General features: G+C 44.9%; 1 protein-coding gene across 2 annotated transcripts in view; it reads right to left on the reverse strand.

The window, feature by feature from the left end:
• GOSR2 (golgi SNAP receptor complex member 2) overlaps positions 1–20107 on the reverse strand; it is a 32918-nt gene that overhangs the window by 8714 nt on the left and 4097 nt on the right. For both annotated transcript variants that reach the window (XM_075059565.1, XM_032806578.2), the window contains exons 2-4: positions 17977–18041; positions 14350–14458; positions 5112–5244 (exon numbers count right to left, since the gene is read on the reverse strand). In XM_075059565.1, the coding sequence (XP_074915666.1) occupies positions 5112–5244; positions 14350–14458; positions 17977–18041 (307 nt within the window). The remainder of the gene's footprint in view (positions 1–5111; positions 5245–14349; positions 14459–17976; positions 18042–20107) is intronic.

The raw sequence follows: 20107 nt of genomic DNA on the forward strand, positions 1-20107 counted from the left end.
CACGCTCCCTCTCCCCAATCCCCTAGGCAACTGTTTGAACCAGAATAGACAGACAAAAAATGAGCAGGGTGTGGGGGGAAATCTTGGGGGAAGTTGTTTTGTTTTGAAGAGAATGAACTATACAAATACGATGGCATCAACACTAGGAAACTGGTTCAGATGAGCCTAAGCTGACAATGCTTGAGGGAAGCGTTGTCCAAAGAGATCAGAGTTGGTCTAACTCTGCTCTCTGACCAAAAGGGAGCAGAACCAGACTAAAGCGGATGCTTTTGAAACCTCCACTTTAAGGCCATGTAGAGTAGGCACTACAATAAGGAGCACTGAATTTACCACTAAGAGCAGAAAGAGGATGTACAAGGGAGTCACTTTATCATGGTCTGTAAGTATCCACAGGGGGAAGATTTCTGACAGCAGAGGGCTCTTTAAAAAAAAACAAAGGCATAAGATGTAATGGCTGAAAACTGAAGCTGACATTCCGTCTAGAACAAGGGTGGACAAACTATGGCCCGCAGGCTGCATCTGGCCTATTAGCCATTTTAATCTGGCCCTTGAGTTCCTGCTGGAGAGCCGAGTCTGGGGCTTGCCCTGCTCCGGTGCTTCAGCCGGGGAGCAGGGTCAGGGACTGCTCAGAGCGGCTTCGCACACTGCCTCGCCTCAAGCACCACCCCTGCAGCTCCCATTTCCCAGGAACCACAGCCAGTGGGAGCTGCAGGGGTGGCGCCTGTAGACAGGGCAGTGCATAGCAAAGCTGCCTGGCCTCACCTCCGTGTAGGAGCTGGAGGGGGAACGTGCTGCTGCCTCTGCGAGCTGCTTGAGGTAAGCACTGCCTGGAGCCTGCACCCGAGACAACCCCCATACCCCACCCCAGGCCTGATCCCCCTCCTGCCCTCCAAATCCCACAGTCCCAGCCCACAGCACCCTCCTACACACCCCAAACCCCTCATCCCGAGCCCACCCCCAGCCGGAGCCCTCACCACCCCCAATCCCCCTACTGCACTCTGAATTCCTCATTTTTGGCCCCACTCCAGAGCCTGTACCCCCAGCCGGAGCCCTCACTTCCTTCCCACACCCCAACCTCAATTTCATGAGCATTCATGGTCCGCCATACACTTTCTGAACCCAGATGTGGTCCTTGGGCCAAAAGGTTTGTCTACCCCTGGTCTAGAACAAAAGCACAATTTTTTAACAGCAACAATAATTAACCATTGGAACACACCGCTCTAGGACTCATCAACTAAGTCTGAGCTAGAACATCTCTTTCAGCAAGAAACATCCAACCAGAAAGTTCTGGGCTTGACACAAGAATATCTTGGTGAAATTCTAGGGCCTGTGGTGGGAAAGGTCAGAGTAGGTGATCACAACAGTTCCTTCTGACCCTTAAAAAATACATTTAAAAAAAAAAAATCTATGAATCCTATCTTCTCTGGACATAGGGCAGATTAAAAACAAGCCAGGCAATAGGCAGTGAGCCATGATAGAGATCATGCACTCCCATCCTGTTTTATAAACAGTATCCCTTGTGGCACAGTTAGGGTGACCAGACAGCAAGTGTGAAAAATCGGGATGGGGGGTGGTAACAGGAGCCTATATAAGAAAAAGACCCAAAAATCGGGACTGTCCCTATAAAATCAGGACATCTGGTCACTCTAGGCACAGTAAAAAGTGGGTAAGGGAAGACTGTTTCAGCTGCTTCCTTGTACTCTGAATGGCAACAGCATTACCCCTTTTTACTCTAATGGGAAGTGTAACGTGAGAATTAAATAATAACATGGACCCCTGAGAATGCCACATGGCTTTACTGTGTAGGCTTGTGGCATCGCACTTGTCCAGAGCGGATTCTGATGATTATCACAGTGATACATTGATATGGTGCTGAGGGTGCTTTAAACATGTTTATCATCTGACCACACCTTTCTTCTGGCTATAAAAAAACCCCAATATCCAGAAAAAGGGGGTTTAATTTCAACTGAGGTTCCCTTCAGTCAATGGAGAGGGAATTTGGGAGTTCAGAATATTTGAAAAGCAGGGCCGTTGGTAGCAAAGGCATCCCTTATACCAAGGTTTTATTAGACACTGGACTTCAATGAAGTGTTCATGGCTTTGAAGAAAGAGTCCAACTGCAAATCGCTCAGCGATCAGTCCCATGGACTGTCATTATTCCATGAGTCCATAATGCTTCAGAGCAAAATGACCTCAATTTCCAATGCAAGAAATTTTTCAGGCCACCTTTATACATCACAAATCACCAAGAAGAGGGCATAAGCCTAATTTTTTCTTCTTTCATTAGGACAACAGCATACTGCTAATACTATAAAATCATGTTATTTCTACAGGATGGCGCAGTAGAAGCTTTAACCTAAAGATGAAATTTAAATATCTGTGAATCAAACAAAAGGTCCCAAACAATATTATAGTTTTCAATAGTACCATTTTCCATCCTAAAGAGCTTGATTCAGTTTGGTTATATACACCTCTACCCCTATATAACGCTGTCCCCAGGAGCCAAAAAATCTTACCGCGTTATAGGTGAAACCGCGTTATATCGAACTCGCTTTGATTCGCCAGAGTGTGCAGCCCTGCCCACCCAGAGCACTGCTTTACCACGTTGTATCCAAATTCGTGTTATATTGGGTTGCGTTATATCGGGGTAGAGGTGTATGTGTACTTATCTCACACATTTTTGCTTAACACAACTGCATAAGATACTATGGGTAACAGAAAAATGCAGAATTATATAGATCATAAGCTATCAAATTTTCAGGGACCTTAGAGTCCCAAAGGGTAAGTGCTATGGCAGCAGCTGAAGCAAAAATTGTGTCTATTTGTGAATTAAAGAGACAGGCCAGAGCTTTAAAAGTGACACCTTGAATTTTCTTTTTTAAAATGTGTTAAAAGTCTCACTGAACATGTAACTGAAAAAGTTTAGAGGAAAATGACCTCTCCACATTCCAGTTTACATTTTGCATCTGACAGCCCTTTGTACAGATAATGTTATGTTACTCTTTGTCAGTTTTTGTTTCTGTGGATTTTTCACAAAACCAGGGAGAGAAAAATCAGCATTGGGAAAATGCAATTGTAAAGATACAAGAATTTGCAGAGGAACTCAATGGAAGTCATAGCCCCCAAAACTGTCACTTGTAAAAACAGACTACATTACACGCTGGCATTCTTCAATGCGACAATCATCTATAACTTTCGGGTGGTCAATCAAAAAGCTAAATCCTCGAGAGGTGCATTTACATTGGCCTTGGCACAACTGTCATGAAAATTTAACGGCTGGCCTAGGTTTTGCTTGACCTCCCTTTCAATAGTGAATGAGGACAAGAAAATCAACTGTATTTTATTTGTCTGAAAAAAGTTACTGGCCCTGGGCTAGAAGGAGCAGAAAACTGGAAGTTTGACCTAACTATGTTGCTCAGAGCAGAATTTCTCTGTGTTGACATGGTGGTAGAGTCTCCCCATGTAGCAGCGAAGAACTAAACTGTATTTAACGTTTAAATGCAGCATTTGAGACTTTAAAGGGCCGCTGCTATCTTGCAAGAAAGTTACGCTTATGGCAGAGGGAGGTAGGGGTCCCCAGAGTCAAACTTAAGCCTGTTTCCATCTTATTCTTCTTTGAATCAGAAAAGCTTCTGCATTAAAGCTACACAGAAAGGCTCTTGCAACTGCACAATTTGACCCCAGACAGATGAGAAATAACTGGCAGTCCCTGGCACGGAGGTGAGTAAAATGCTGTTAAATGATACCACTTTCCAACCACAGTGCAACTCAAATGCTGTTCTTAAAGGACATTTCGAAGCCTATCTGCGTGGTTGTTGTGGAGTGCTAACGTAAGATCTCATATTCCTGAGCTGGAAATAACCTGTACATTTTTAACAGGGAGGGTTATTAACCATGGGAACAATTTACCAAGGTTTATGGCGAGTTCTCCATCATTGGAAACTTTTAAATGAAGACTGGATGATTTTCTAAACTATTTGCTCTAGTTCAAATACGAATTATTATGGGAAAGCTCTATGGCTCATGTTAAGCAAGAGGCCAAGTTAGATAACAGTGATCCCCACTACAAAACAACAGGGGTGCTTCCTTCTAGAGAAATTCTCTCTCTGTTGTGCTTGCCGTTTAACACTTTTGGCTTTGCTTTTAAAATATTGCCCTATATCCAAACCCAGTGTTTTCCTTTTCTACCTTCACAAACATTTGTGTCATCTCGCAGCAGACACTTTATGGCAGGGGTGGGCAAACTTTTTGGCTCTAGGGCACATCTGGGAATAAAAATGGTATGGTGGGCCATGAATGCTCACAAAATTGGGGTTGGAGTGCGGGCTCTGGGATGGGTTCAGAAATGAGGAGTTCAGGGCGCGGAGGGAGGGAGAGAGAGACAGAGTATGTGTGCGTGCGCCCTGGCTGGGGGTGTGGGCTCTAGGGTGGGGCTGAGGTGTTTGGGGTGCAGGACGGTGCTCCGGGCTGGGATCGAGGGGTTTTGAGGGAGGGAGGGGGGATCAGGACTGGGGCACGTGGTTGGGGTGCAGGGCAAGGCTCGGGGGTGCAGGCTCCAGGTGGCACTTACTTCAAGCGGCTCCCGGAAGGGGCAACATGTCCCGTCTCCAGCTCCTACCTATGTGGAGGTGCAGCCAGACGGCTCTGCACGCTGCCCCATCTGCAGGCACTGCCCCTGCAGCTCCCGGGCAATGGGAGCTGCGAGGGCAACGCTTGTAGTGGGGGCAGCGTGCAGAACAGAGCCCCCGTCTGCCCTTACGTGTAGGAGCCAGAGGGGGGCCATGCCACTGCTTCTGGGAGCTGCATGGAATGGCCCCTGACCTTGCTTCCTGGCTGGAGTGCCAGAGCAGGACCATGCTGTTGCTTCTGGGAGCCGCATGAAATGGCCCCTGACCCTGCTCCTTGGCTGAAGCGCCAGAGCGGGGCAAACCCCATACCCCGCTCCCCAGTGGGAGCTCAGGGGCCGGATTAAAACAGCCCGCGGTTCGTAGTTTGCCCACACCTGCTTTATGGTCTAATCCTGTATCCTGCACTCCATCTCCTCCCCAAACCTTGACATAAAGGAGGCTTAATGTTTGGCTGCCCCCAGATGTAAAACAAGGGATATTTACATTAGCAGTGAAAGTGCGTGCCAGGAGCTCCTCTCGCTGTTTCTCCTGTTGCTCCCGACTGTAACGACGATGCTGGAAGTTCCTCAGTGCTGACTGCAGGTGCTGGACATCATATTTCAGCTGGTCAACTCGGCTAGAAAGAACCAATGAGAAAAAGACAATAACCCCAAGGAAAATTCACTGACAAAAAACATTGTTAATGCAGAGTAAAAGTTACCCAGCTGTGTCTCATGCCATTCCAGAATATCAAATTCAGCAAACGTGAAAACCAAGAAATACAGTCTGCTTAAATGACACACCCACACAACCTACACTCTGCCCTCTTTGAGCAATGCTTCAATATGCTCCTAACACATACTTGGACACTGCCTTTGTACTGTATTAAACAGGAGCTGCCTACACCTGCTCTACACACTGCTAAATTTTACACTTCCAACCCTTTTACAATCTCTTCATTTTTATGTGCATGACGCCATCTAACATGATACTTTCACTTGTCCTTCATGAAAACTACAGACCACACTCATCTCCCATCTCAATAGCAAGACCACCCCCTGCCCTGCTACTGACACCCATAAGAATGGCTACACTGGGTCAGACCAAAGGTCCATCTAGCCCAGTGTCCTGTCTTCCGACAGTGCCCAGTATACCAGGTGCCCCAGTGGGAATGAACAGAATAGGCAATCACCAAGTAATCCATCCTCCATCGCCCATTCCCAGCTTGTGGCAAACACAGGCTAGGGACACCATCCCTGCCCATCCTGGCTAATAGCCATTGATGGAACTATCCTCCATGAATTTATCTAGTTCTTTTTTTAACCCTGTTGTAGTCTTGGCCTTCACAGCATCCTCTGGCAAAGAGTTCCACAGGTTGACTGTGTGTTGTGTGAAGAAAAACTTTCTTTGGTTTGTTTTAAACCTGCTGCCCATTAATTTCATTTGGTGACTCCTAGTTCTTGTGTTATGAAAAGGAGTAAATAACACTTCCTTATTTAATTTCTCCATACCAGTCATGAGTTTATAGACCTCTATCCTACCCCTCCTACCCCCCCCTTAGTTGTCTCTTTTCCATGCTGAAAAGTCCCAGTCTTATTAATCTCTCCTCATACCGAAACTGTTCCATATCTCTAATAATTTTTGATGCTCTTTTCTGAACCTTTTCCAATTCCAATATATCTTTTTTGAGACGGAGCAACCACATCTGCAAGCAGCATTCAAGATGTGGGTGTACCGGGAGGCCAACAATCAATTGGGTGCAGAGCCACAGACATGCCACTTTTACAAGATGCTGCATGCCATACTTGGCAGAGACCCCCACCATGACCCCACACACCACCACGGCTATCTCCAAGGAGCTCAAGTCACAGGCCCCAGCTGCGAACAGCAAGGAAGTGGACGAGGAAGAGGAGTATGGGAGACAGGTAACCAGGGGACCCAGCTGGAGAGCGAGCCAGGACCTTTTTTTGACTCCATGGCAGTCCAGCCAATCAAGCACAGGCGAGCCCAATGCAGGGAAAGGAACGTCAGGTAAGTTTGTAAATAAAATTTCCATTGCAGGGATGGCACCCCCAAATTAGCAGGACACAGATTTCAACTTTTCATTAATTTACTCACACCAGCAGAGGTAGCGGTACAACAAACAGAGGGAGTATTGCTAACTGCTTTTCATTCCCCTGCAGAGTTCGGCAGCAGGGAGCCATGCAGAACACTTTGTTTATGGACACAGGGATGTCCCTTTGAATCCTCCTGAGAGGGGGAGGGATAGCTCAGTGGTTTGAGCATTGGCCTGCTAAACCCAGGATTGTGAGTTCAATCCTTGAGGGGACCATTTAGGGATCTGGGACAAAAATCTGTCTGGGGATTGGCCCTGCTTTGAGCAGGGGGTTGGACTAGATGACCTCCTGAGGTCCCTTCCAACCCTGAAATTCTATGATCTCAATGAAACTTCCCTGGAGGTACTCTACAATCCTCTCCCAAAAGGTTTCAAGGGAGGGCTACCTTATTTCTTCTTCTGCAATAGGACACTTTCTACGCCAGGTGGCGAGAACTTCGGCAGGCACCACTGCTATAAACAAACTAGCGGCATACAAGCCTAGGCAGCTTCAAGATGCCAGCTGCAGCTGTGCTGCCTCTACCTTGGTTACTCTCAGGAGTGAGATATCAGCTAAAATCACCAGCGCCTGTGGAACATAGTGCCAGTATTCAGTACCATTGCTCTACATTCATGCAACCGAGCAATTTCCTCCTCTGTTCCCACACCCCTGGCAGATCATACTCACCATAACTTGAGTTGAGAGTGGGTCCAAAGCAGAAGTGTCAATATTCTAGTCTCGTTTTATACTTTTGGGGAGCAAGTGAAGGGGGAGGGGGATTTCTGAATCTTCCATTCCTACTATCCTGACTATATCTTTTGTGTATACAGGCCATACCTGTCTGGTGATGTTCTCCTCCTAATACAGCATGGCAAGAAAATCCTGCAGCCTTGAAGAGGACTTTCTTCATGATGGGTAATCACTCATTACTGAGTATGATCATCTTCCATGGGAGTTATGGGTCCTCAGGTGGCTAATAAGGTCAATCCTTGAACCACAAGTTCTATTGCAATGAGAACAGATGTTTTCAGGCTCAGCAGGAGGCTGATGACCATGACTGGAAACTAGACTCTCCTTCCTCCTGCACCTCTTGTCCTCTTTAGCTTGTTGGCGAGCAAGTTCAAAATGCAGGGGATCATCACGTAGGACTTCATTTCATTTTAAGCGATACTGGGCAAGTGTCTCCCAAGTGTCAATGTCAAAATTACACTTTTTTAGGTTGTCCTTCCCTAAGTCCTTATAATGCTTCTGTCGTCCACCCACATTACGGTACCCTTCTTTCAGCTGAGAGAACAGGACCTGTTTTGGGAGGTGATGGTCTGGCCTCCGGACAATGTGTCCAGTCCAGCGGAACTGCCGACGGATGATCGTTGCCTTGATCCTGGTGGTCTTTGCCTCTTCCAGGACACTAATATTGGTGCGCCTGTCTTCCCATTTGATCTTCAGACTCTTACGAAGGCAGAGTTCATGGTGCCTCTCAAGGACTTTCAAGTGGTGCCTATAGGTCGTCCAAGTTTCGCACCCATACAAGAGTGTTGGGAGAATAACGGCTTGATAAACAAGAAGCTTGGTGTCTGTTCAAATGTTGTGATCTTCAAAAACCCTGTGCCATAAACGAGAAAAAACTACACTGGCATAGCTCAGGTGATGATGAATTTCTGCATCGATATCTGCCTTGGATGAAAGATGACTTCTAAGGTAGAGGAAATGACTAACGTTCTCCAGTGCCACTCCACTGATTTTGATAGATGGGGCATGTAATACCTTATTTGGGAAGGGCTGATAGAGCACTTTAATCTTCTTGCTATTAAGGGTGAAACCAAGACATGCGTAAGCATCGGCAAACACATTCAAGACACTCTGAAGATCTTTCTCAGAGTGGGCAAAGATTGCGTTGTCATCAGCATACTGAAGTTCCACAATAGCTGTTGTGGAGATCTCTCTCTTGGCTTTCAGCCTGCTAAGCCTGAACAGCTTTCTGTCCATTCTGTAAATGATTTCAACGCCAGCTGTAAACTTCCCAGCAACTAGGTAAAGAATGTCAGCAATAAAAATTGCAAACATGGTTGGAGCGATGATACAGCCCTGTTTGACTCCTGTTTGTACTTTGAAAGGTTCACTCTGAGAGCCAGTGCTGCTCAGAACAGTCGCTTTCATGTATTTATCAGGACATCCAATCGTAGAGAGTACAGTCCAGAAGGCATGGCGATTCACTGAATCAAAGACTTTAGTTAGATCAATAAAAGCCATGTATAGCGGTTGGTTTTGCTCCCAACACTTTTCTTGCAGCTGCTGTGCTGTGAAAATCATATCCACAGTTCCATGACATGGTTGGAAACCATGTGTCACTCCAGTAAAATTTCTTCTGACAGGGGCAGAAGGCAAGTTGCAAGGATCCGCGCCAGAACTTTTCCTGCAATGGCTAGGAGGGAGATACCACGATAATTCCCACAATTCACTTTATCTCCTTTCTTGAAAAGGGTGACAATCAGGGCATCCCTCATTTCACAGGGTATCTCCTCCTTTATCCAGATTTTAAGGATAAGCAGGTAAAGCTGCCGAATTAGCTCTGGTCCACCGTCTTTAAAGATTTCATCTAGACCTGCTGCCTTGTTGTTCTTCATCTGCTTGATGGCATCGTGTACCTCATACAAACTACGAGGTCTCCAAGCTCATCCAGAAATGGTCGTTGAGGGATTTGCTCAAGAACTTCATCTGCAACCACAGAATTACAGTTAAGGAGATCTTCAAAATGTTCTTTTCAGTGAGAATTGATGACTTCATTGTCCTTCAGAAGTGTAGTTCCATCCTTAGAGCAAAGAGGATTCATACCATGGCAAATTGGCCCATAAACAGCCTTGGTGGCACTAAAGAAACCACATGTATTGTGGATGTCCACGAGATGTTGGAGTTCTTGCGCTTTCTCAGTCCACCACTTGTTCTTGAGTTGTTCCCTCTCCATGGATCACCACTTTATAGTGGTGGAGAGGCTTGCATGTCTCAATGACCCTGAGAGCCATGCTGCCTGGAGTCATGTACTCCCTTAGGGATACTCATGGCAGAACGGTCAAGGATGAGGTTCCAGATGAAGTGTGATCCAAGAAGACCCTAAAAGCAGAGCAGACAGAAGATAACTGCACAATGGAGGTGATACTGTTGTGTAATGTTACAACGGCTGTGAAGGTGGATGAAGGCTGCAGCAAACAGAGAATCTCCAATTGTCATGGTGTCCATGCCATTGGTTTCAAGTCCTCTATCTGTCAAGGGTAGTGTGGTGACTGTTGTGCACCAGTCTCCCCACTTTAAAAGAAGTCCCGCACAGGCATCTTCCAGTTTTTGGAAAAAATAACATTGCCCCCCAGACTCTTGACTTGTGCAATCAGCAAGTGGTGATGGGAAGAGGACAGTGACATCCAGAAGTTCCTAGTTACAGACCAACACACAGGCAGTGGGTGTGATACAGTCATTGTGCTTGAGGATTGAGACGGGCTGAGCATCTCGGCAGCTGCAGCCATGACTGAACAGTCCTTTTTCGGATCCACCCTGCTCACCTTACATGGGAAGGGGGTTAGAAAAGGTACCCTGAAAATAGTCTTGCCTCTGTTTTTCCTGGCTGGATAGCCACATCCAGCAGGATCACCACCTCAGCAGTCGAAAATGTAAGAAACTGTTCAACTTTGGAACTTGGAATGTATGTAATATAATATATGGAGTTATGCCTATCTCACAGAACTGGAAGGGACCCTGAAAGGTCATTGAGTCCAGCACCCTGCCTTCACTAGCAGGACCAAGTACTGATTTTGCCCCAGGCCTCTAAGTAGCCCCCTCAAGGATTGAACTCATAACGCTGGGTTTAGCAGGCCAATGCTAAAACCACTGAGCTATCCCTCCCCCAGCAATGGACAACTCAAACAGAGTGACGTACAGCCATTATTGCTCGTGAATTGAGTCGGTTTAACACTGATATTGCTGCTTTGTCCGAAATAAGAAGAGCTGATGAAGGACAGGTGAGGGACGAGAAAGGAGGATACACCTATTTCTGAAGGGGAAAAATCTATAGATGAACCCTGATTGCATGAAGTGGGCTTTGCTATAAAGCACAAGGTCGTAAGATGCCTCTCCGAGGTACCAGTTGGCATCAATGAGCGGTTTATGACATGCAGATTGAGCTCACCAAAAATCAACAGGCAATTATTGTTAGCGCCTGTGCACCAACAGTGGATGCCGATGAGAATGCAAGGGAAGATTTTTATTCTCAGTTGGAAAACATTTTATCGGAGACCTACAGAAGACAAGATCATCCTTCTGGGGGATTTCAATGGACATATGGGACGAGACTCAGACCTGTGGAAGGGAACAATCGGGAAAGAAGGAGTTGGCAAATGGAATTCTGCTCCTGACCAAGTGTGCTGACATGAACTTATTATTATGAACACTCTCTTCCGACAAAACGAAAAGTTCAAAACATCTTGGTGACGCCCACGGTCAAAGCACTGGCATCTCCTTGACTACGTTATAGTTCGTGCCCGAGATCATAGTGACGTACTTCTCACAAGAGCAATGACAAGTGCTGATGACTGTTGGACTGATCATAGCCTTATTCGATCCACAATGAAAATTAAGATTGTTCCTAAATGGAGGCTGCAAAATAAGCAGGTCAGGCGTCTAAGTTGAAGATTCAAGATTTGAAGGATCCTATTAAGCATGACCACTTCCAAGCAGTCTTAGAAGAAAAGCTCCCATCAGAGTTTCTGCAAGAAATTGAGGAACACTGGAGCCAGTTGAAAGCAGTAATCATCAATGCCTGTCAGGAAACCATAGGCTACCAAACCAGAAAACATCAGGACTGGTTTGATGAGAATGATGTTGAAATTGAGCAATTCGTTAATGAGAAGAGAATAGCATTTCGTGCTTGGCAGAATGACAAATTGTAATAAAAAGATAGAAGCCCATGCCAAGGCGAGGGCAGAAGTCCAATGTAAAACCAGAGAACTCTCTTCATACAAGTGGAATGACTGACCTAGATAAGGAGAAAAAAGGAGGATGGTGAGAGGACATGTTCTGCAAGACCCTCCCAACTGGTGCTGTATCAGATCTTGACAGAGGGCCTGGAGGGTGAATATGGCAGACCGTACAGAGAAGGAAAGACCAGGCAGAAGAAAGGCTCAGGAAAAGGAGAGAGAGAAGCACTAGAACATAATGGAGCTTCTCCATCAGCAAACTCAGATGCTGCAGATTCTTCTGGATCTCCAGGTTCAACAACCCTGGGCTCGAATGCCATTGCAGTCGTGTCAAACTGCAGCATTGCGCCTCCCTACACCCACCCTCAGCATCCTACATGGCCTCAGTGCCAGCACACCAACCCCTGCCTCTCCACCCCAGGGGAAAACCTGGACAATCACAGCTTCACACACATCAGCTGTCGCTCCCACCGGTCAGCACATGTGTAGCTACATTTCATTTTCAGCTTTCTGCCAAGGGTTGAGTTCAAATTACTATGCTTGGATGTTACTAAGATTCAACAGCTGTAACGTGCCCCCTTGAACACCCCAGGTCCTTTAAGTCCTGGCTGGCTAGCAAACCTTGTGGGTATTCTGTCTGCAAATGCACAGCATAATTCATCTGGCTAACAAGCATTAGGAATGCACCTATCTAGACAACAACTTTTTAATGCAGTTTTCAATTTTGCCCCCTCGAAGTTGGAGTGGGTGCCTTACACTAGCTGGGGTAAATGTCAACCAACTGAGACCATTTCAGCCCCGATCAGAACCTCTGCGTGATCCCTGTGGTTGTGCAAAAAAGTTAGTAGATGATGTCAGCCTTAAGAAATCCTATTTTGTCCTGGAGCTATATCTTGGGAACCTCTTGCTCAAACCACCTCAGATTTGGATCACTAATCCTACCCTGCTCCTCAGTGAGGCACACCAAATTTCAGAGCATTATGAGTAAGTATGTGGATTTTATAACACTTAAGAGTCAACCTTTAAACAGAAAGGAGTTCTCAACCTTAACTATAGCAGAGCAGATACTCCACTATAATGCAAAAGGAAGCAACCAGGAAACCTTTCTTGGTCTTCAATTTATGAATGGATATTAAAAATTCACTATGATCAGGGTTAAAAACAGTATTTTGTACTTATCTAGAACATTATAGAACAATTAATGAAGTCTCAACACCCAAGAATTATAATACCTGTGGTGCCTCAGTTGTGCAGCAAAACAGAGAAGTGATTTAGACATGGTCAGTGGCAAAATCAGAAGTAGACTCCTGACTGCCTCAGGCATGCTCCTTGACTAGACTGCCTCCAGACTAGCAGTTAAAACCTAATTTCAGATAGATTTTTGAAGGTAGGAATTGAACAGTTTTTCTTGTAATATAATACTTCTTGGCCCATGACTCCAGATGCATCATTTCACCATTAGTGAAATGGAACAGGGTTCTGAAAATGCCTTTTATTAAAGCCCTCTGCCTAAGGTCAGGATTTTCAAAGTTCCCTAGAGGTTGAAGAGCAGCACTGCAGTGAAGTGTGAGGCAAGGTTTATAGAACATAAATTTTCTGACTAGAATCAGACATGAGATACGCTTCTCATTACCATTGTACGAGCAGAAAATTGAGAACAAGAGTTACTCTTTCAAATTAAAAACTTGAGAGACCACAAATCACAGCAAAATCACCTAATCAACATCATATACAAGAAAAAACCACCCGACAACACATTCAGCCAGCAAATTGGACTGAAAATCAACCGTATACCATCACTAGTACAGATAGCGGATCATGTTCTCACCCAGGGGGAACGGATAGCTCAGAGGTTTGAGCACTGGCCTGCTAAACCCAGGGGTGTGAGTTCAATCCTTGATGAGGCCATCTGGGGATTGGTCCTGCTTTGAGCAGGGGGTTGGACTAGATGATCTCTTGAGGTCCTTTCCAACCCTAATAATCTATGATTCCATGTAGAAACATTCACATACTCAGGCGGCAGCAGCCAGGATGGTGGAACAAGCCAGGACATCAGACACAGAATCAATAAAGCCAGGAACATCTTTAGGGGCTTAAATGCAGTCTGGAAATGATCAAAATTACAACACCAAAACCAAACTCAAGATTTATCAGAACTACATACTTTCAACATTACTTTATAGTGCGGAATATTGGAGAATGACAAAATACGACATGTCCAAACTGTCTTCGTTCCATACAACCTGCCTCAGAAAAATCCTCCATATCTTTTGGCTCAGAATAATTTCAAACCAAGACCATTCACACAGTGCAGCCAAGTAGATCTGAGCACCATTGATACCAGAAGGCATTGGAGATGGATTGGCCATGTGCTTTGGATGGAAACTGATTCCATCACCAGAACAGCAATCAGATGGATACCTGAAGGCAAGCGAAAATGAGGCCACCTAAAATAATGTGGTGAAGAGCTGTAGAAGCTGAGCTGAAAAACCTGGGGCACAGCTGGTGAACCATTGAAAGGCTTGCCAGAAACAGACAGAAGTGGGTGAGCTTCGTTGCTGCCCTAAACGCCAGAGGCATAATGGGCACTATAACTATAAGACAGAGATAAGGAGGCTCAATAATGCAAAGTTGAGATCCTCTATTGAAAGACGCTATGGAAGGCAAAGGAAAGCGCACACTTACAGTTTGGCATTCTGCCGTTTGTTGGCAGGTTCTTTGCTGGACAGGATCTCCAGGCGTTCCAAGTTGCTGAATATCCTGTCTATTCTTGCCTGAATCTCATTTTCTACCACTGTAAGAAAAAAAGAGGAACCAGTTGTTGGAAGAAACTAAATATACAATGCACTGTCTCTTAAGGAACTGGAGACACATTAGTCCAGATTTTGAAAGATATTTAGGTGCCTAACTCCCTAACCCTAACTCACTGAAAACAATCAGAGTTCAACATCTAGATAACTTTAAAAATCTGGTCCATTGTATACTACAGCCTCAAAACAGCCGAAATTAAACAGACAGAGCATGCTAAGGCAAAGAAAATGAGGCTGCACGTTTGGCTCAGTGAACCCTGTGTCAATTGTTCAATAAAATGTGCACTTCTGTGGCACCTCCCACCCAAGGATCTTAAAGACTCAGACCACTCCTGCAAGATAGGTTAGTTAACCTAATATCGAATTTTACAAAAGCAGAAAAGGGAGACCTGCCAAAGAGCATACAGAGAGAGTGGAGAATAAGACCCAGATCTTTCAGCGTCCAGACCTGCTCTTCAGCCAAAAGACCAGCACTGCCCTTATGAATTCCTCAAGTTCACAAGCATGTGTGCTGTATGCCTCACTGGATTTATGGAGCAGTGTATTTACTGTTTTACAAATACAAAAATCCTGGCCCCACAATCTAATTTAATTATATAAAATTACTGGTGTAATGATGATACTACTATCATTTAAAAAAGCAGCAACAAACCCTGGATTTTCCCCTACTCCACAAACTTGGAACAGATTAAATTCTGGAAAGCAAACAGGGACCTGAATTTGCGTAACTTCTCCTGAGAACAAGTTCTCAAGTACAAGTTTGTATGTTCGTGCGCGCTCACCAAAAATATACATTTATTTTTTAAATCTGTAACACCAGTGTAATAGTCAGGAAATTCACCTCCATCATCAAGATGTAAGAGAAGAGGCTTTTGGCAGCTAAGTTTACAACTTATAAGGCCAGAAGAGACCTATGTGATCATCTAGCCTGACCTCTTGTATAACACAGGACATAGGAATTCCCTGAATTAATTCCTTAAATTGAGACTACTAGGGAGAAGGCTTAGGTCCAGGGCTTCTGTGGTAGATCTCTCTGAAATGCTTCCAATTCACATGCAGGTTCAGCTAGGCAAAGGGAATTTCAAATCTCAATGCATGACTGAGACGATGATGTAGAGAAAAGGGGTTTCAATTTCCTAGACTGAGGGTGCTTCTGGGGAAAGGAGATGACTATAGATTTAGGAATGGGGCCCCTCCTTTAATCAAAATGGAAGCAGACGGTGGCACACAAAATAAAGAAGCTGTTGACTGAGGTTTAAACTAGCAGCCAGAGGAAAGCTGACAGGGGCCAAGGAGCACACATATTAGGCAGACATCCGTCTAGGATAGGGTTAATTGTGAATCTAATAAAGGGTCGGACACAAAAAACAAAACTGACCTAAAGCAGGGGCAGCAAAAGGACACAAACTTCCGAAATCTGCTGACGTCACAGATAAATAAAAAGAGGCACCTGGGCAACAAGAAGAGCTATAAATGTTCTTTATAGAAATGAGAGCCGCTCAAAACCAAAGGCAGGCAATGCCTCACAGCAGATAAAGGCTCTGATGTTATGGAAGCCTGTTGGAACTACAAAAATCAATGGGATACTATAAAACCGGGGAGAGCTACAAGTCTTCTGAGGATGCTCAGGGCCATGCAGAGCTTCCTGTTCCTTCCATAGCCCATGGAGGCAGGGAATGAATTAATAGATTTACTGATTCCAAGGCCAGAAGGGACCATCAGGACCATCCAACCCTCCCCCTCCCCCTTTCAAGCAGTAGAATTTTTCCAATAAAATAGATTGAAACATATTTTTGAAAGATATCTGATCTCATTTTAAGGACTTCAAGTGATGGTGAGTTCCCCACCTCCACTGGTAAGCTGTTCTAATGTTTAACCTTCCTCACAGCTAGGAAACTGCATCTTCGTTCAAGGCTGAATTTGTCTAACTTTCAACTTCCAGCCATTGTTTCTTGTTCTGCCTTTGCCTGCAAGGCTGAACTCCCTTCCCCCAAGCACCACCAAGTCATTGCTTTTGTCCATGTGTCAGTGCCTAAACACAGTGATCAAGTCGTCTCTCAACCTCCTTTTTGATAAACTGAGTAAGTTGAGTTCCTTAAACCTCACATTGTAAGGCTCATTTTCCAGCATCTGGATCACTTTTGTGGGGGTGCTCTGAACTTTCCAACATTTCCACATCCTTCTTGCAACATGGACACCAGACCTGGACAGAGTATTCTAGTAGTGGTTTTACCAAAGCTGTGTAGAGGGGTAGAATCACTTTCCTATTTCTACTTGATATTCCTCTTTTGAATACATCCAAGGATCATCTCAGCACTTTTTGCCGTAGCACTGCACTGAGAGCTCCTGCTGAGATGATTGTCTAATGACCCCCAAATCTTCTCTGAGTCTGCTTTCCAAGACAGTCTCTCAGCTAGTAAGTATAACCTACGTTCTTTGTTCCCAGGTATAAAGCCTTGGGTTTGGCTATGTTCAAATGCATTGTGATAGATTGTGACCATTTAAGCAGGTGATTCAGATCACTCTGTGCTCTTTACTCTGTGTCATATACAACCTTTACTAACTGAGGAAGGTAAGACAGTACTGAGAAACTAAGTTATTTCTTTGCATCAATCTTACCAGCACACATTAGGGAGATACATGCACTGGGCCTGGATCTTTTCTGGTAATAAAGATGAAGTACTATGAGAGACTGAGATGTAATAACAAGAGGGCTGGAAAAATTTGGTAATTTAAAAAGCAATAAATTACCAGGCCCAGAAGGTACATCCAAGTGTTTTAAAGGAGTCCTAGTACGATGTGGTTGAGTTGCTACCAAAAATAGGTACTAATATAGTAGAGGATTGGAGGGTAGCAAACATTGTACCTATATTTTAAAAAGACAGTAGAGATGATCTCAGTATGGATGATCTCCTGAGGGAATTCTGTGCCACTGCACATGCACAGAATTCATTTCCCCCGCAGATGTTTTTCTCTCCACAGAAAAAACATTGTCAGAGATGTTGCAGTTACACTTTCTGCCGACCAGAGAGTGCTGTGGTGCCAGAAGAGAGGGCAGCCAGCTCACCAGCCACAGCAAACAGCTGTGTGTTCCTCACTGCGCCCTGCCGGTGGGAGGCCAGACAGAGTGGGGCACACAGGGTTGCTGGGGGGGCGGGGGGTGTCACACAGACTGGAGTTCAGAAGGGCTACTGGGAGGGACAGACTAGGGCAGAGGCCACATGGGGATGCAGGGCCACATGGGGACTGTGTCTTTTTCTGACTCACCCTTCGGAAAGCCTTGGCCTTATTTAAATCCAACATAAAACTGAACTGGGTAACTAGATTTTAGTTTTGTGATGTGGACCACTGTTTCATTCCCAGGAGGCAAAGACTGAACTCCTTTCATAAAGAACAGCTAATGGAATCCTAAACATCTGAGTTTAAATGCTAATAGGAAACGCGACCCAAGACCATTAGATCACACCAACACTTGAGTCGCCGGATTTAGTTGTTAACTTACAATGCACTGACTGCTTGTCGGAGGTCTCCAGACGCCCCATGTAAGATTGAACCTCATGGACTTGCCTATCAAAGGAAGAGAGGGAAAAAATGCGAATAAGAGTCAATCAACAGCTATTGAATCAGGAAAGATTTTTTTTTTTCAGTACAAACAAGTGGCAGACTTGAAATGCTAAACATATAGTGTAATGTAACATTCAGAACTAGTAACCTTTCAGAAAGGGAACCAGGTTTCCATATTCTAATGCAAACACCATACAGCATTTCCTAAGAATGTGAGGGCACAAAGAAGACCTTAAGTGTCAAGAAGCCAAAGTTCCCTCTCAATATGTACCTGCCACTGCAGTATTTAAGGTGTAAAGATCAGAGTAAAAATCCAGTTGAACTGACAAAGGTTTTTCTGAACATTTTCTCAAAGTTAATAGAGCAGGAATCGGCAACCTTTGGCATGCGGCCTGGGCCGGTTTGTTTATCTGCCATGTCTGCAGGTTCAGCTGATCGCAGCTCCCACTGGATGTGGTTCGCTGTCCCAGGCCAATGGGGCCTGCAGGAAGCGGTGGCCAGCACATTCCTTGGCCCGCGCTGCTCCCCGCAGCCCCCATTGGTCTGTGACGGTGAACCACGGTCAGTGGGAGCTGCGATTGGCCAAACCTGCAGACGTGGCAGATAAACAAACCGGCCCGGCCTGCCAGGGGACTTACCCTGGCAGGCCAAAGGTTGCCGATCCCTGTAACAGAGTAACATGAGACCCCATTCAGATTCCACTCACTTTATATATTCCATAAAGTGAGCCAATACAGTTACCTTGTATGTGTCAAGAACCACATCCAAAACAAACAATGTGAGTGGTATGGTGGGAACCACTAATTCTGCCAGCAGCAAGACCGGTTTTGGAAAGACTCAGACTATTAGGCCAGAGGGTCACAAAGGGCAAAAACAGGAGAAGCTGTCCTGTCCTCTAGCTGTCAAAGGAGAGAACTGCTGCTCTGCCCGGATGTTTTCTGGCCTGTGTTATACAGGAGGTGAGACTAGATGACCATAATGGTCCCCTCCAGCCTTGGAATCTATGAATCGAAGAAAGTGTCCTATTGTGACCATCTGACCTCCTGTATAACACAGGCCAGAGAACTGCCTCAAAATAGTTCCTAGAGGAGAGGTTTTAGAAAAACATCCAGTCTTGATTTATATTTGTTACTATCAACATTCTCGATCTTCCATTTGTTATGTATTCTTTTCATTGCTTCCTTCCCTTCCTCTCTAAACCAGGTCTTTTTTTTAACAAATAAGACCTTCTTTCTTGGTTGTGGATTGTGGCTTTATGGACACTGAAAAGTGTTCTTAAACAATCGTAGAATTGAACCAGTATATCTAGTCCTCGTTCAGCTGTTGATTTCATGGGAATGCTCTGGATCTAGGGGAAGAAGAGATTATCTGGAATACTGAGTTCCATGGGCTGGGGATTAACAGTTAGGCTGGGTTAACTGGTAAAACTAATGCTTACCACGTAATCGTTCACTATTTTACATCCCTAAATTCCAACGTTGCTCACAGTAGCTGTGTCCAAAGTCCTAGCTTGCTTATGGAACCAGCTAGCAGCATCACGGATCAGCTATTTCAGGCATATGGAAGAACATATAATATGATGCCAAAGGTCAATGTGTCTTTTAGTAGCTTAGCCTCCAGAGATAGACAGATTAGACATTTATTAGCAGTAAAATTGAGTAGGGAGATTACACTACTGCATAGGTGAAACTGCTACTGGAATACAGTGTACAGTTCTGGTATCCACAGTCCAGCTAGAGAGGGTTCAGAGAAGAGCCATGAGAATGATTAAAGGATTAGAAAGCAGGCCTTATAGCAATTCAGCCCCTCCCACCTATTGAGCTTAAAAACAAGAAGGTTAAGGAATGACTTGATCACAATGTATAAGTACCCACCTGTGGAACAAAACTTTTGTCACAGGCTCTTCAATCTAACAAAGAAAGGAATAACACAATCCAATGGCTTGAAGTTGAAGCTAGCCAAATTCAGATTGGAAATAAGGCGTAATTAACAATGAGGGTAATTAACTATTGAAATAATTCACCTATAATTGTGAAGGATTTTCCATTACTGGCTATTTTAAAATACTG

Source organism: Chelonoidis abingdonii, chromosome 21 (assembly GCF_003597395.2).
Source record: "Chelonoidis abingdonii isolate Lonesome George chromosome 21, CheloAbing_2.0, whole genome shotgun sequence".
NCBI lineage: Eukaryota > Metazoa > Chordata > Testudines > Testudinidae > Chelonoidis > Chelonoidis abingdonii.